The 17,368-nt window shown below is 40.3% G+C and overlaps 1 protein-coding gene across 5 annotated transcripts in view; it reads right to left on the bottom strand.

Moving 5' to 3' along the window:
* Positions 1-17,368, bottom strand: part of SHANK2 (SH3 and multiple ankyrin repeat domains 2) — a 330,073-nt gene that overhangs the window by 276,942 nt on the left and 35,763 nt on the right. For all 5 annotated transcript variants that reach the window (XM_028728438.2, XM_077929335.1, XM_028728444.2 and 2 more), the window contains exon 2: positions 1,876-2,104. In XM_028728438.2, the coding sequence (XP_028584271.2) occupies positions 1,876-2,079 (204 nt within the window). In that variant the 5' untranslated portion in view covers positions 2,080-2,104. The remainder of the gene's footprint in view (positions 1-1,875; positions 2,105-17,368) is intronic.

Below are 17,368 nucleotides of genomic sequence, written 5' to 3'. Positions count from 1 at the left end.
CACTGAACTCTCAGCATCAAACTAGATGTGGAAAAAAGCAACCACAATTGTTTATTCATGTGTTTGCCTCATTCACATATAAAGCATATGAGGATCCAATTTTTTTACATTAAAAGGGGTGCAGAGATGAAGACACTGCTTTCCCAGCTACCTGTCCACAGTCAATTACTTCAAATCTGGGAAAAGCGGAAAAATGTACTACTAGTAGGAGGCAAGGCAGGAGAAGGATTTAGCTCCCTACACCTATGTGCACCTTTTAATGTTAAAAAAAAACAAAACCCACCCATATCTGTCATATCTAATTTGACTCTCAGATTCTGCAGCACTGAATGCCACCTAAGAGATAAGACACTGCTTTTAGCTAGAAGAGAGCACTCATTCTGTCTACATCAACATAATTTACAGTATATTTTGCCAGACTAACCGTTTTAGTCAAAAAAGGGGAAAATAATGAAACAATGTGGTGGAATAGCAGACGATATTATAATGTGTCACATCTACCAGATAGTTGTAAAATGCAAATGTAGGCAACCGGAAAATTGTTTCCAGAGAATTAATGGTGATCTAGCACAGGTCACAGTTCCAGGTAAAGGCAATAATTAACTCCTGGCAAATAGTCAAGGCTAAAACTGATAAGGTGAACATAAGAGATTAAAATGATGTTGGGATTTTGTAGTCCCGCTACCCTGTGCACTTTGGCATCTCACTGGTTTCAATGGGAGAGTTATACACATGCCCAAATCTCCCTCTCTGAAATCAATAAGACTAAAAAACACTTAATTGTGCCCTCCATTTATCCCCCAGTTTACTGTGAATTTAGTTTCAAGTCCCCAACCATGCCTGTATTGAATAAAACCAAATGTCACTACAGTGGAGCCTCAGGTTACGTTGCCTCTGGTTTATGTCACCCTCGGCTTGAGACAGGCGCAAACCAAGAAGTACCAGAACGGGTTACTTCCAGGTTTGCACCGTTCGCGCACGCGCAGAAGAGCTAAATCATACTAAATTGCACATGCACAGATGCGATGCATCGTTTTTAGTTGCGGCGGGGCCTCCGGAACAGATCCCTGCCGTAACCCGAGGTTCCACTGTGTTGTCCTAATCTTTTTCCTAACTTATTTCTGATATACATAATTATTTTATTTTATTTACTTTTTAAAATACCATAATCAATTAAAGTAATGATTCTTGCAGCACTAAATCTGTGACTAAAATAGAAAATTAATGAGGACATACACATATTTCCTGTCAGCCCAAAGTACCCTTCCATCTCACCAGATGGTTCTTGCACTACCCATCACTTAGGGGTAAGAAAACCACATTCCTCATTTCATTTTTGTTAATTTTTATTGAATTCCAGTGGCTAAGGAGTAATTCTGAGAAATAGAGATTAAAGAATCAGAACATAGAATCCTTTCATTTAGGATTTTTAAAGAGTTCAAAATCTACATCTCAATCCCTTTGAAAACATATTGGAAAAACATGTACATGAACAGAGGGAATATGCATAGAAACATCCACAAAAGGTGAGGATTTAACTCCCTGTATTCTTGATAGCCTCTTCTTGCCAGATATGAATGAGCAAATGAAAGAATGCACGCCATAATGATTTTCAGTCTACTTACCAAAGTAACATGCACAAGGTACATTACGCATTCCATCTTAGTTAATGTAGAAAACAAAACTGCTCTAAAATTATTGCCATACCCTATAGCTTCAGTTTATGCTTCTATGATTCTACATGACAGAACTACTATCTACATGCTTTAATCATTAAACATCCTGACCAGACTCTGACATAGTTTAATTGACTACTTCAGCTCAAATCTGATGTATGGCCTTGGTCAATAAACTTTTTAATGGAGTTCACCTTACCGTCTGCTGTAGGTCAGGTATTATAATCCGCATCACTAATGTATTGCTCTTGGAGTCTTCCATTCTGCTACTTGGCTTCTCTGCGGTAGCCCTGATAGTATCGTAAATGGTTTCTTCTTTGGAGCTGTCCGATTCAGATTCCACTGAATAGTCTGAAAAACTCTGAGCCATCTCATCTTCACTTGACGTTGGACTGCGAGGCATGTTCAGCACCTCTTACTGCATTTGACTAAAATAGACAAAGTCAAAATCAAATTATATAGGTTAAATTCTGAATGTAGTTCAGGCAGCAGAAAGGGAGTAGGGTTGGGTTTTTTAAAATCTATATAAATATTTTATCTATTTCTATTTATCAGTCAAACCAGTGTAACTGAGATATAAAAACATTTGCAGTTTAATAAAATGTGACAGAGGATGGAAAACATGGTATAATGCCCATGTATATTTCAGCCTGATTTCTTTAATAAGAACATTGGAAGAATAGCATGCAGTCCATATCATGTTAGATTTGTCCTTTTCAAAGCCATGGCAAAAGTATATTTATTTGTCTATCTGTTTATCTATCTGTAAACACCCACATAGTTAACGGCCATTATAGAAAACAACTAAAAGTTAATCGGCTATTGAAATATCATATAAAACACATCAAGCTTGCATGATTATTTCAATAAATAGAAGCAGCCGCAGCAGCAACACCGGCAGCAATATGGCCAATGATCAATAGTAGTTTCTTCAGTCATTCAAGTAATGTATGTGAGGGTAAGGACCAGGATTGTAGCAGGAGCCCCTATGTTCATTCATATGGACAAGGTCTATGCAGACTTTCAGAACTAACATGCATACATCCGGGTGGGGACTGAAGCCATGATCCTGCTGGCTCCCCACAAACGTACGTTCCTTGCATGTATTCAGTGGTCTAGTGTCTCAGACTCTGTTCCCTATTCCTAAAGTGCAAATTATAATGACAATGACCAACTTTTGTAAGGTTTATTATTTAATTATTAAATTTGTATACCTGGAGATCGTAGGGTGATTTTGCAACACAAAATACATAATAAAACAAAAACAAACTAGTAACACCCACTCCCACAATAACTTGATTACAGAGAAATGTTTTCACTTGGCGCCTAAAGATATGTAATGAAGGCCCCAGGAAAGCCTCCCTGGGGAGAGCATTCCACAAACAGGGAGCCACCACAGGAAAGGCCCATTCTCATATTCTCAGTGGTCAGGGATGATGGGAATTGTAGTCCCAAAACATCTGGTGTCAGTCAGGGTCCTACCCTCCCAAGCCAGGTGGAAGAGGCCTGCAAGGCAAGAAGCAGATCTTCCAGGACTCACAGACAAAATAAAGGTAATTAACAGTAGCAGCTGTTTGCTGTGTACTTTGCCAATATTGTAAAATGATCTTATTTGTGGTAACAGTTTTATACATTCGAGCAATGCTATCTTGTATGCAGTTATTTCAGATATAATAAATCCATATTTAATAATACATGTTAAAACATTGCTTTGAAATTCTGTGTTTGAGAAGAAATCAATTTACATTGGCTTTCTTTTGAGCAGAGAATTCCTCGAGGGGATATTTCATTTTAGTATGCTTCAATGAGTTGTGGATTAATACAGCTCTCTGAAGTATTGTCCCTTAAATTCAACAGAGAGCATAAACACTGCACTGGCTTCTCTGTTCTCCCACAGACAAATGAAAAATTTTTTGGACCGCCTGCACCATTTAAAAAGATAAAGCAAACTTCAACATGGCTAGAAGTCAAAAGCTATTTTAAATATCAGTTTTCTCCCTCCATAAAAAGCAGCTTGGATGCATAGTTCAATGGGAACTCCAGTGAAGAGGGGGGTAAATCGCATTTGCACAGCCTACAGAAGTAGAACTGAGCTGCGCAATATTCATGACTTACGCTGAATATATTTGCAAAGGGGAGCACACTCTTAAACTAAGAGGAATCAAATAGACAAGTTTAGTTTATTTAATACATTTATGCCCCATATTTCCAAAGATTTATCGAATTATTCATAATGTGATATCAGGAGCCGGAGTCAGGTGTAGGTCAGCAATAAAAAACACTGTCAGTGAAGTTAATGCTTTATTCCAAGGTTTTCCTCCCAAGCAATCAGAGACTGTGGCTGCACACAACCAATCTCTCCTCTGCTCTTTTCATTCCTCTGCATGTTCTGGGAGACGGGGGGGGGGAGCTGGTCGCAAGAGGAGAGGGAGACTCCCTGGACTCTTCGGCAGCTGGCCTCATCTCTGCCCTCCTCCTCTCTAGCCTCTGAATCCCGCTTCTTCCTGATCACCCAACCCTATTACCTCTCCTGCTTCCAACACCTCTTCCTCACAGTCTGCTCCTGCTCCTTCTGATTACTCATCATCATCCCACCACCAGTCCCCTGGCCCCCAGCCTTCTTCCCCTATGGGTTTCCTAGCTGGTGCCTCCCACCACTCCATGGCATCCAGCCAGTCCACGACATCTGGAGAATTTGGACAGAAAGAAGTTGTTCCTCCTTTGTCATATATAAGTACACAATGGCCTGGTTCACACATTATGGTAGGCCAAACTATGGCTTACCAGGACCGCATGAAAATGTGGACTCCTGACAAGCAGCCTGCATTCACTTTGCTCCTCTGCATTCTTCTTTACTCCTGCGCTACCATGAACTACGGTAAATGAAGGTCTGGCTTAGTGTATCTTTGAACCACAGCTAATAATGAGCTGCAGTTTGTTTGTGTGGTACGAATGTAAAAGAGAGAGAGCAGAGTGGAGTCATTTAGCTGTAAAAGCTTCTACGGGACTCTGCATGTTTGTGTGGCCTCGGTAAGCCATAGTTTGGCTATCTGTGACATAGACACATCATTGACATTAACCAGTGTCAGAACTTGAGATAGATATAATACTTTGTACTCAAGGGCTGGCTCAAAGACAACCTTGTGAAAACATTTTCATAATTGTTTTATCACACTGAGTCATCTTTTAGTAAATGACCCCATCACTCATGGCCTGAAAACACATTTAAGGAGGCTTGCTAGGAAAAAATCAGAGGGGAGAAAGAAAGTAAAAGGCAGACTTTTGTTTCTTGTGGTCCAGTTTGCACACATATGGGGCTATCTGTTTAGCCCATTTTAGTGTTGGCTAAGTTCTAAAATCTTCCTGGATGTTTTAACTGTGTATTGACAAATGTACTTTTTTCTGACTGACGGTCGAATAAAAGGTTGATGATGATGATGGTTTGCACACAATTTTCAATCATAGTTTATTCCGGTAAAGGTAAAGGTAAAGGGACCCCTGACCATTAGGTCCAGTCGTGGCCGACTCTGGGGTTGCGGCGCTCATATCGCTTTATTGGCCGAGTGAGCCGGCGTACATGCTTCCCGGTCATGTGGCCAGCATGACAAAGCCGCTTCTGGCGAACCAGAGAAGCACACGGAAACGCCGTTTACCTTCCTGCCGGAGCAGTACCTATTTATCTACTTGCGCTTTGACGTGCTTTCGAACTGCTAGGTTGGCAGGAGCAGGGACCGAGCAACGGGAGCTCACCCTGTCACGGGGATTCGAACTTCCGACCTTCTGATTGGCAAGTCCTAGGTTCTGTGGTTTATCTGTTGAACTTGCTCTTTCCAAAGCCAGGAGGCAGCAAACCAGAGGTTGGCTTACCAATAGCAGATGTGGCCTCTTTTCCCCAAGTAAACCAAGTGGTAAGACAAAGAACAAATCTTGAATTTTTGCTTGTGGTTTGTTTGAAGAGAAACAGAATTCAAGCAACAGTTCACATATAATGCTAAACCAGCCTTTGGTTTTTTTCCCTTCCAGCTTTCATCAGCACGCTGTTCATTCACATTAAACCCCAATTTACTTTTAACTATGATTTAACATTGTGCACAAATCAGGCCAGAAATGGATTCAGACATAATTGCTTTCTCTGCAAACTCCAAGATTTATAGAAACAGTGGCACTAAGAGTGTAAATGAAGAATAGGTGTTTTTGTAATCCAATCTTTTGCATTACGGGAATAAACATATTAAATGCTGGCTTCAATCTTCATTAAATACACACAGAGAGAAGGATTTTATTTCTATTGCAATATATTGATACATTAGTGGTGCAGATTTACTAAACAATGTTACTGCAAATGTTACAGAATTGCATTAACACATCATTAAGATGTGATGAACACCAGCACGAGAAAGAAATTTAAATTGTTCATTCTAGCTAGCAGATTGGCATACTCTGAGAGCACACAAATGAGTAGTTCGGCACAGAAACAACTATGCCTCTAATTTATAAAACTTGCTGAGTATTATTTTTAAACTTTTTAATAACATCTTCTTAAAATACTTTCTTTTCCTTAAAGCTTTTAAAATGCAACCAATGCAAAAGTTTAGATCTAAAGAACTAAACTCCACTTGATTTTAGTGATGGTGCTAACATTTGCATTTTCTTGTCCTGGAAATATAAATCGGAGGCACTTGCCTCAGGTACGAGAGTAGCTTTACAAGTCCAAAGGTTCTTCCGTAGCTCATAGCACACATGCTACCTCACATCCTCTATACCACCTGGTCTTTATCTCCTGATGCTAGAGAACAGAAGTTCTCTCATACATGGCCCACTGTTGATTCTCACATGTATCTGATAAAGGAGCATATATTTCAGGTACAAATTACAGTAGTGCCCCCTGCTGAATACAAAAACAGCTGGGCTACAGAGAAACTGTGTTGCTTGATCAGCCAGGAGAGAATGGGTATTTAATAATTTACTTAGAAATTCAACTCTCCACTGAATGTCTTATTCATTTACAATGTTTTAATCCCACTTTTCATTCCAGAGACCTTCAAGGTGGCTTTTGATGACTGGAGAGTGGAACTCCTAGGTTGGAATTCAATACCAGTGGTAAGGCAATGATTCCACCAGCACACGGATTTCTGCCTGCACTATGGGATGTTCTCCTCTTCTCCTTCTCCCCCCACGTACCCTTAAATCTGTTCTAGGGGTTCCCTCAGCCACCTGGTGATGTTTAGAGGGAGCAGGGCATGCGGGGGAGGGGAGTTCCATTGCACAGGAGGGAATCTTTGTGCTGGCAGGACTCATTCGTGAATACTATCTCTAGTATTTTGTATATTAGTATATACAAAACACCTTTCTTAGATGACAACTATAGTGACGTAAGATATTGCTCCTGTGATTTATATGCCATGAACTGCTTGCCTCATTGGCACTTACCACAACAATGTTCCTTGCCCCTTCCCCCTTTCTTCCCTTATCCTGCTCTTTATTGTCTTACCTACTTCAATGAAGACAAAAGACTAGACCAGCTACCAAACAATGATGACATGAATTATTAGGAGTTCCTTTTCTTTCAGGTAATTTGATAACAGCTATAGAGCTCATATATTTGTTTTCCTGGATTTCAAAGTGTGTGGTGTTTTTAATTTTTATTATAAATTATTATTTCTCTATATTTTATCATTATGTTATTGTTAAAGGTAATAGAGAATCACAGTTAGTTACTGGTTTAAAAAAACTGAAGCTAGCAGGAACCTTAAGACTGAATGATACATTATGACATAAACACGGGGTTCCAAAAAAAGGCTTGCCTCCTTTTCATGCAAAAGCCCCCTGACAGCTTTCTGAGGCTAGGCTGTGAGATGGGGAAATGATTGGCAGGTGAGATGGCATTTGCAGGGAGAACTGGTAAACAAAGGAAAGGTTTCTCCATCCAATTTCCCCCTACAAATACACCTCCTACATTCACATCACCTTGGCAAGAACATATATTTGAACAGGCAACAACCGATTAACACACATCCAAATGATGCACAATAGTACACACACAAATGGTGCTGAACCCAGAAAGGGTGGGGCAGGACATGTTTATATGTGTTCCGCCAATGGGTGCAGAGGCTGGGAATGAACCCCACACACAAAATGATTGACAACTATAGTTTCACTCATAGGCAATATCAAATTTCATCCACTGTGGTTGGCCACAGTGAGAAAGAGAATGCTGGATTACATACACCTTTGTTCTATTCCAGTAGGATTGTACCATGAGATCTCGCAATGGTATCCCAAAGCAAGGCAGAGATCTTAAAAGCTCTTTTCGCCCTGGGTAACCCCAAGCAAACCCTTCCTTGGAGTTTGACTTGTGTGATTTCAATCAGCCCGCCTTCAACCACATATGATTGAAATCACTCAAGTCGAATGAGTATAAAATGAGGGATTACAGTATACCTCCAAACACAAATTAATAGGTGCCATCTTCATTGCATCATTTTAATAATTCCTCATCTTAACATCTCCAGTACCGTCTTCATTTCAGGGACAACAGGATCCTATTTATACAATTTCAAGGCTATACTCTATCACAAAACAGCTTTCCTGTAAAACTTTTCATTTTAGATACAGGTAGGTAGCTGTGTTGGCCTGCTGCAGTCGAAACAAAATAAAAAAATTCCTTCCAGAAGCACCTTAGAGACCAACTAAGTTTGTTATTGGTATGAGCTTTCATGTGCATGCACACTTCTTCAGATACACTGAAACAGAAGTCACCAGACCCTTATACAAAGTGAGAGGATGGGGAGGGGTATTATTCAGAAGGGTGGTGTAATACCCCTCCCCACCCTCTCTGAGTAATGTAGGGGGTTCAACAAGATGACCCTTGGTTATAGTCAGTTGTTGTAGCTTGTTTATACTTACCCTGCCCCACTGCCCTGCTTACAGTTATGAAGAGTGTTCTTATATTATGAATGGTCTGTGTCACCATTAAGAAAAAGAGGTAGGAATAGGCCAGTATGCATATGGACTGTCCCTGGATAAAGTGGCTTTTCTTCTTTGAGCTTCTAAGTTTTTAACCTAGCTCAAGGTGTCATCTGAACTAGCCAGATGTTTAACTGATAATCAATCACAGTCAGTCCATCATTTGAAAAATAAGACTTTAGAGCCATCTTGCCCAAAATGGCAACTAGACATTCCATTTTGGTGACTGAAAGCCTGGTTTAAGGAGCCATTTGGCACCTGGCTTTCTAACACTGTTGCAGAATAAGGAAAGTACTGCATATTTCATTATGAGAAATAACAGTGCTTTGCCCTTTTGTTTTAAAAATGCTTTCTACTGTCTTTATGCATATTGGGTGAAATAATCTTTCTTTACAAAATTATTCCTTCGCCCATTCCCCATGAATTTTTGCTTTTGCTAAAGCACATTATCTTTCAAGTCTGTACTCTCAGCCTATACTTTGATATTAAAATATGAAAAGGCTTTAAAATGCTGGAAAAGGAAAGGGCATAAGGGATTAAATAACATTTCTAACATAATAGACTATAAAAAGCTTACAGGAGGTATTCTGCCCAAGCCCAGGTCCCTAGTGTTAAAGAATCACAGATGCTTATTAATTTTATATTTGTGCATTTACTTAGTTTTACTCTCTGACCAAGAGGAAAGTATTTTTTATTGTCCACCTACAAGTGGACTATATCAATGAGATATGCAAGGCTAGAGTTGCTAAGTATGTGAAATCAAGGCATTCAGGGGATTCTTCCTTTGTTTCCAACAGAATATCCACTGGCAAAATCTACTATAAGTACAAGTGAAAGGACTTTCTCATTACACAAACAGTAAATAATCTATAACAGGCACATTCAACAGTAGATCGTGATCTACCGTTAGATCACTGAATGTTTGTGGTAGATCACTGTCTCCCCCAAAGAAACTCCCCTAAAAAAAGCTCAAGAACTTTGACATGAACCCCCCAAAAAGGGGGGTAGATTACTGCCAGTTTTTAACTCTGTGAGATCGTAGCTTCTTGGGAGTTGGCCACCCCTGATCTATAATATCTCTAATTGTTGTTGTTGTTGTTGTTGTTGTTGTTGTTGTTGTTGTTGTAAAAAGGCTCCCACAGCAGCCCTGCCCTCAAGCTCACAGTCTGAGAGCCAGGACACAAAAGGGTAAGAGACTGGAAGGTAGGATGAAAAAAGCAAGCTCAGGCACTAGTTCTTAGTCACAGTGATTTTGCAGTGAACAAAAGGAACGAAAAAGTTTGAAAAGGGGGAACTAAACACTGCTGGTCTTTCAGCAGAGCCAGTGGAGGGGACCTGCATTCCTGAGTCTCATCCTCTGATGTAACTTGATGGAGGAATAGCTGCTGATGGTTGAGGGAGAGGCATGTTGTTCATTCAGCAGAGCCAATGGAGAGGCCCTGCAATGCCACCTCCTGCTCTCGTTATACAAATAGCCTTGAGATGTTTAAAAACGTACATAAAATATTACATAATTCTATAATCCCAACCCAGCCTCACATTACGGGGACTTAACTTCCTCTTTCACCACTGAGAAGTAATAAAAACTTATTACATCCATCTTAAATAGATGAATAATTGCTTCCACATACACATTATTAAAAGAGTGGGCAAAAACCTTTTCTAAATCCCTGTCCATGTTTATTGGCACTCCAAGAATCTTCCGTCACTTGGTGCTTTCCTTACATAAACACATTAATAGGAGACAGAAAGTTCAACCTTTCTCCATGAATACAAACCATGCATGGAGAAGAGGACAGCAGGACTATGTTGCTGACCTCAGCCTCGATAACCTGCAACTGTGGAAGGCCTCAGGGATTTATGCACTTGTCAATTAATTTTTTAAAAACTTTTTTTAATTTTAATTTTATGCAATTGTCAATTAATTTCTACCAAGAGGGATCGGCAACAAAATGGTGTAGTGCAGAGTGCTCCTGTTCTGGTTCCCAGACTGTCATTCAGCCTTCCAGGATACAATATTCCATTTGAAGGAATGGGTTTCCAAAACCCAAAAACTGACTGTGCAGGCAGTTTTTAAACTGCACCAAAATCCCCATTTCTCCTTAGCTAAAATGCATAAACTTCAGCCGTTGAGCAAATGCAAAACAAGAACACAGCTCTCTCCCTTATCAGTTTGACGGCAAGACTGGCCTTGACTCTACCAGTAGAACAGACACAGACATATCTTATGTTCTGACCACAAATGATGCAGAGACCCAAGTCTGGGACTAACGCCAGAGCATGTTCTCGGAAGTAGTGACCTCTTGCTCCAAGATAGGAGTAGGAACAGGAATATCCTTTTATGGTCAGGAGTGCAGGAAGGAAATCCCTTTTAAGGTTAAGAGTGCCAGAGCAGGAACATATGTGATGTCAACCCGCGTACATAGGCTGACGTGGTAGGGCTCTGAGGGGAGGAGGGAGAGGGTGCCTGGAGGATATAAATACTGCATGAAACTTGTCATTTCTTTGGACTTGCTGTGGACTTGATCACGCAAGTGCCTTCTGCTATCCGGAGAGCAGAATAAACTCTTTCTTTGAACCAACTCGGTGTCATTTTGACTTCCTTCCTCCTGTCCCGGAGCAACGCAGACCCAATCGGTGAACTGCAATAAGGCTACACATTCCATTTCCCAACCCTCCTTATTTGATTCCCCCCCCCCCAATGGATACCTAGTTACTGGGCATTCACAATTATTACTAAGCTATTTGGGGTGATTACCCCTTAAGGTTTTATTCCTCCTAGAAGTTTTGTTGTACTTCTCTAGTTTCACAGTGACGTTTGGGCTTCAATTCTGTCAGAGCTATAACAGGAACTCATTTATCTAACATTTTAGAAATGACTTTTGAATTGAACAGTGCTCCTGAATGTTACAATTTAAAGTAGTGGTTGTGAAACATTTCTAATATATATTAAATGAAGAGATAATGCATACCCTTTGTGGGCTGTTTCCATCCCCTACAGATTATCATTATTTGTGTTATAGTTTTATAGCACAACACCCATCCTCCTTGCCTTCCTACAGTACCATTCCTGGATTGTTTTGTGGTGAATTATGATTGCCGACAGAAGCACATTTCACGTGTGTTGACTGCAAATAACAGGTTATAAGACTGGTCTCTTGAACCTTCCAGCATGTGCTGGCTATCACAGTTAGCTCAAAAGAAAAAGAAGCTCACATATGAATGAACCACAAGTGGTAACTGAAAAGAATAACTCGCCTACTATAGCAGATATGCAGGGAAGATTCATCAAGTCTATTTCATTGGGGCTCACACCATATAGATTCTATCCCGGCACCATTGGAGAGGAAGGGAGGTACTCAAAACAGACCACATAAAGGCTTCTGAATAAATCATTCACTGAACTGGATTCAGTGGATATGAGATGGGGATTCTTTTGCTGTGCATTTGAAATACTTATGGTTCCCATCTCATTCAGCACATAGAAGGACTGACATACAGAGGATCCAGCCGAAGAAAGTGGACTTTCCCCTCCAATGTCATCCAGGAGGAGGCTGAAGAAGAAAACAAAAAAAAAATGCCTTATTCTGTTCCTCTAGTGGGAGCATCCCCTGAGTGTTCTGCTCACAAGAACACTGAACCCAAGCCCCACATGAATTGTTTACATGAAACACGCTTCAGGGATAACAAATGAATAATTATGTAGAAGTGTATTTATTCAGATTTTAATCTGTTTCTGTCTAAACTGTGAACATGCAGAAATACCAACACCATGACCCTACACATGCCTACTCCGAAGTCCCATTTAGTTCAATGGGAATTACTCCTAGGTAAGAGGTCATAGGAATGCCACATAAATAAAATAGATTAGGACTGCGAGTTTAGAGGGGAAAGTGAATTTGCTGCCCATTGACTGGGCAGAGTAATAGCTGAAATATATCCACCCCAGAAACAGTGATATGACAGGCAAAAATGTTATTCTAATCACAACTTCAGTTCATTACCATTTATAATATTATTAAGAACATTTAGAGAAATCAAGTAACAGAAATGATTATAGTTTTATAATCAAAGTGTGCAGAAAGCATTTAGAAGCCCTTGCAGGAAACAAACAACTCAATCTTGCAGTAGAATATTTAAAAAATACATTATAGAAACCGAGTTAAATGAACATATTGCATGATTTTTCTTCTTCTTCAAATAAAGTACTGTCTACTATGGATATTTATCTTGAAGCTGTACCCACAACAAGTACAGCTACAGAGCCATATTTTCAATCATGTGAAAGTGAGCAACAGTGAATTAAGATGTCCTGGCCAATCAGAAACCCTTGGAGGTTGTATAGCTGTTTTGTACTTACAGTTGTGTAAGTGTTGTTGCTGATATAAGAAACAATCTGCAAAGGAAATGTGCAAGTTTAAAGATGATGTCATGGGACAACTCAGCACCAGCACTGCTGAAGACACAGATGCAAACGCGTTGACTAAGGAAGTATTCAAACATGGCAGAAATCCCTTTTTTGCTATGAAAAGATTAAATGAGCACAGGTTGGGGCAGCATCACAGCAGCAGGTTCCTCTCTTTCTTTGTATATTCATTGTGTGTGTAGGGAGCCTGCACATGCAAAGGTAAGAACAGAAGAAGAGCCCTATTGGATCAGAACCAAGGCCCAGATATTCAGCATTCTGTTTCCATAGTAACCAACCTGATGGCCATGGAAAGGTTACATGCAGGACATGAACATGGGTTGTATGTATAATGGGTTGTATCTACCTACAGAGTGGAAACCCAATGAAATTAATCCCTCTGAGTTATGACTAACATTGGATACAACCCCTTATAATGAATGTACAAGGGAGCAGGAGGACTCTGCCACTGTGATGTTCATTTAAAATGTTTTTAATAGCTCAAAAGGGGTACAGTGTAAACCAAAAGCGAACTGTAAACCAATAAACTCAGTTGCATGGATTGATCACACATCCACAGTCAACCTCAGCAGCGAATCTGCACTGATACATACAGAGCACAAATGCCATGGAAGAAATAAAGGGGAATAAGCAACAGCGCTGTCTTTAGCATATGCGCCACCGGGGTGCAAAGATATGCCCAGCACCCCCAAATTTAGTTTAGTCCCCAAATTAACTTTTATTATGGTTATGTCAGACACTACGCTTACGCCTTATCTCTTGTTTACAAAAGAAGGGAGGAAAAAGAAACAAACTTTTTTTATTTGCTCATTTATATACACTTATACTTAAGTATACAACACCACCACACTTAAAGTTATAAGTATTGTTTAGGCACCTACTTAGGAGAAACATCAGTCGTGTCAAAGGTGCCGCTGACCCCGCTGCGACATAGCAGCTCAATACAATACGTAACATAATATTTTGATGTAAGAGTTAATTTCATGTGCACAGCACCGTCGTGAATGACAAGCACCATTGTTGAGTCTGACAAGCGCCGCCGTTGTGAATGACAAGTGCTGGTGCGGCACGTCTTTGGTAAATGAGCGCACAAAGTCGAAAGTCCTTTAGTGAAACAGTAGGTATACATTTCAGTAATACCTAGGTATATACGTATTTTGTTTTTCTAGCTTGATCAAAATTATTGTTTCATAACAGGTAGATAGTTAAGAGCTTAGACCGGTTCAGTGCCAGGCACCCCCCAGAATTCACCACCCATGGGCTCTGCACCCCTTGCACCCCCAGCAAGCACTGGAATAAGCATGCATTGATGTATTTTCACTTCTCCCAACTGATATGAAATGTATTCACAAAAATATCACTAGCACCTCTAGAGTTCGCCATCTTGACAGCACTATGATACTGCTAGTCCTGAGTTTGCTATGAGCGCACGCACACACACACACACACACACACACACACACACACCTCTGTTTGCCATTCTCCAGCTGACCTCTCTTTTCCATGGAGGGGAAAGGATAATTAAGTCAATTCTGTGAATCATATCCACCAGACCATAGCTATTCCTATGATTTACTGGTCTCTAACTCACTGCTAGAGGGAGTAAAGGACACAGTGAACAGAAGAGAAACTCCTCTTCAAAGTCAATACAAAGTTGAAGAAATAAAATTCATAGCTGACTTTTATAATGCAAGTTCACTTTCACAAAAAGAAAAAGAAAAAGAGAGAGTAGTGTGCTTCTATTAAGAGGAGGACCGTAAAACACTTCTGGTGTGAACTATTTTTTCATCTACATTACATAAACGGAACTTTCATACACATCCCAAAAATAGCATACCTTTGTAGCGTAAATGAACCAATTATTATGTGTAAGGCTGCAATCCTACATATACTTACTAGGAGAATGTCCTATTGAACTCAAAGTGACTTACCTCTGACTAAATATATTATATAGGATCACACTGTCATGCTCCTCTGCAGTGTGAATAAACCCAATTGAACACAATTAAATGAATCTAATATGTTAAAATCTATAGCTTCCTTGGCTCACTTATTTCTTGCTATACTAACTGGTTGCCAGATTCAACACAGGATTTCTACTTCTTGTGGCTCTTTAAAACTTACAATTGCACCATGACACCTAAGGTGAAAAGGGAGATTTATAGCCCATCTCTGACATTGCTCCATCCACACATTGCTTCTGACTATGAAGCAGCATGGTGTTCTCATTTGCAGCTGCCTTTCCCATTTGCAGACTCCATAAATGTCAGGAGCGTGAACAGAGAGGAAAGGCATCCTGGAATGAGAAAGTAAGATAAAGCTTTACACCTTCATGAGCAAAGCTCAAACAAAATTACAGCCAATAAGCCATGAACTATGCTGATATCTATCCTTGACGTTTAAGAACTTTTAAACTTACTTACAGAGCAACTTCAATTCATCATGCTGCACGTTTATCTGAAATACAGCTAAATGGAATAGGCTATTCACTTTTATTTGTTTATTTATTTTTTACACCTGATTGATGGAGCTATTTGCTGAATGTACGGTTGCCTTCCTCCCCTCTCATGTACATATGTTCATATATTACACTTTTCCAAATGGCTTTATTAATGCCCTTCAGAAAACTAACACGGTACATTTATGATGTACTAAATTAAGGGAAATAAGAAAAACGGGGGAAACATTTCACATGCTTCTTTTTATTTAAAGCATGGGCTACATCAGCCCTGGAAAGTGGCCCAGTGTTGCAATACAGTACTAATATTGGGCCAGAGGGGGTGTTGAGAGAGAGTAGTGTATGAGAACTCTGCAGTGTAGTCCGGTGTTTTTATCCAGCATCTTGCTGTGTCGTATTGGCTTTGTCTTGCTTTGTTTTGTAGGGAAATGAAGGTTGGGATGATGCCAAAATTCCCATGGGGTGAGGGTATCACTGGGGTTTTGGGGTGTGGATTGTTTCTGTTTGAATAATACTAAAATGGGTATGTTCATGTCAAATCATTTCTACTCAGAAAAAAAGGGTGGCAGTTTATGAGTTGCATGTCAAGGTCCCCAAGTCACCCCAAATAACTCACACATCACACAGAATTTTTGTTTAAGGTTTTTGGCATAATTTTACCACAACTTTATTAAAATACAAAATGTGTGTGGTTGCTTAGGCATTGGTTGCGACTATCTGCCCCCGGTGGGGACAGAGTGACATTTCACAAGCCTGCGAAAGTCAGAAAAGGGGAATACATTTCGGGGATAGCGACAGAACAGGGAACCTGCCCTCAGCCCTCCCCAAATGCACCCAGGGGCTCTTACGTGGCCCTAACCCCTTGACAGGGTTCGGACAAAAGCAGTGGTGAGCCCCTGTATTCCTTTAACGGAATACCCTTGCAGCAGCAGCATTAGAGGGGCAGGCACAGCCAATCCATGCCCCTCAACCAACCAAACCAAAAACCAATGCCTAACCGCAACCTTACAAGTTGTGACGATTTGCTACACAGTAGGCAAAAACCAAATGGCCCCAGCCAATCAGCCAGAAGGACAAAATTCCTACCAGGCCCTTGCCCCAAGAGCAGATGATGCCATGACAGGCATAGCAAGGTCAATTAGCCCGCCCCACAATTTTGGAGTGTCTTGTCAGCCCCCACCGCAACCCATGCTCTCCATGAAGGAGAACACACTTTGTGGTGGTAACGTTGCTGCGGTCATCGTGAGGTATAAATAAATAACCAGCAAATGGAGACACTGTTTGCTTTTTAACCACTGAATCATGAATTAATTCAAGCATGGGCACCTGAACCTTGCTTGCTGTAAATGTTACAATCTCTTTGGATGCATGCTCCCGCCAACCACCTGAAATACCACAACTCACCTTGAGCTGAATGTAGCATTGCCAGCATAAATTAACCTGCCAAACAGTAACATAGTTTTACAACACTATGAGATTTTTTGCTTCACTAGTTTACATTCCATCTGTCAGACATCTCATTATTTCTGTGGGGGTGTTGATTTATTTCTGGGAACTCCACGCCACCCAAAAAAGAGGGTAAAGTTTTTGTGTCCTCTGTTGTGCTTGTGACAGAAGACCCAATTCACATACAATGTACTGGGTCCAAAATATCTTGTTAGGATACCTGTACGCACCACCAATGGTGCCAGCTAGGCACTCGTGATTCACTAGCTGGATGGAGGAAAAAATGTTTTACGTTTCCTTATTTATTTTCTTAAAGAGACTTTAAATGCCCTTAGAGAAGAATACACTGGGAGAAAGGGTTAAAACGTTTTCATTATTTATAGCCAAATAAAAATA

Source organism: Podarcis muralis, chromosome 1, assembly GCF_964188315.1.
Source record: "Podarcis muralis chromosome 1, rPodMur119.hap1.1, whole genome shotgun sequence".
NCBI classification, from domain to species: domain Eukaryota; kingdom Metazoa; phylum Chordata; class Lepidosauria; order Squamata; family Lacertidae; genus Podarcis; species Podarcis muralis.
This window is presented reverse-complemented; position numbering and strand designations above follow the sequence as displayed.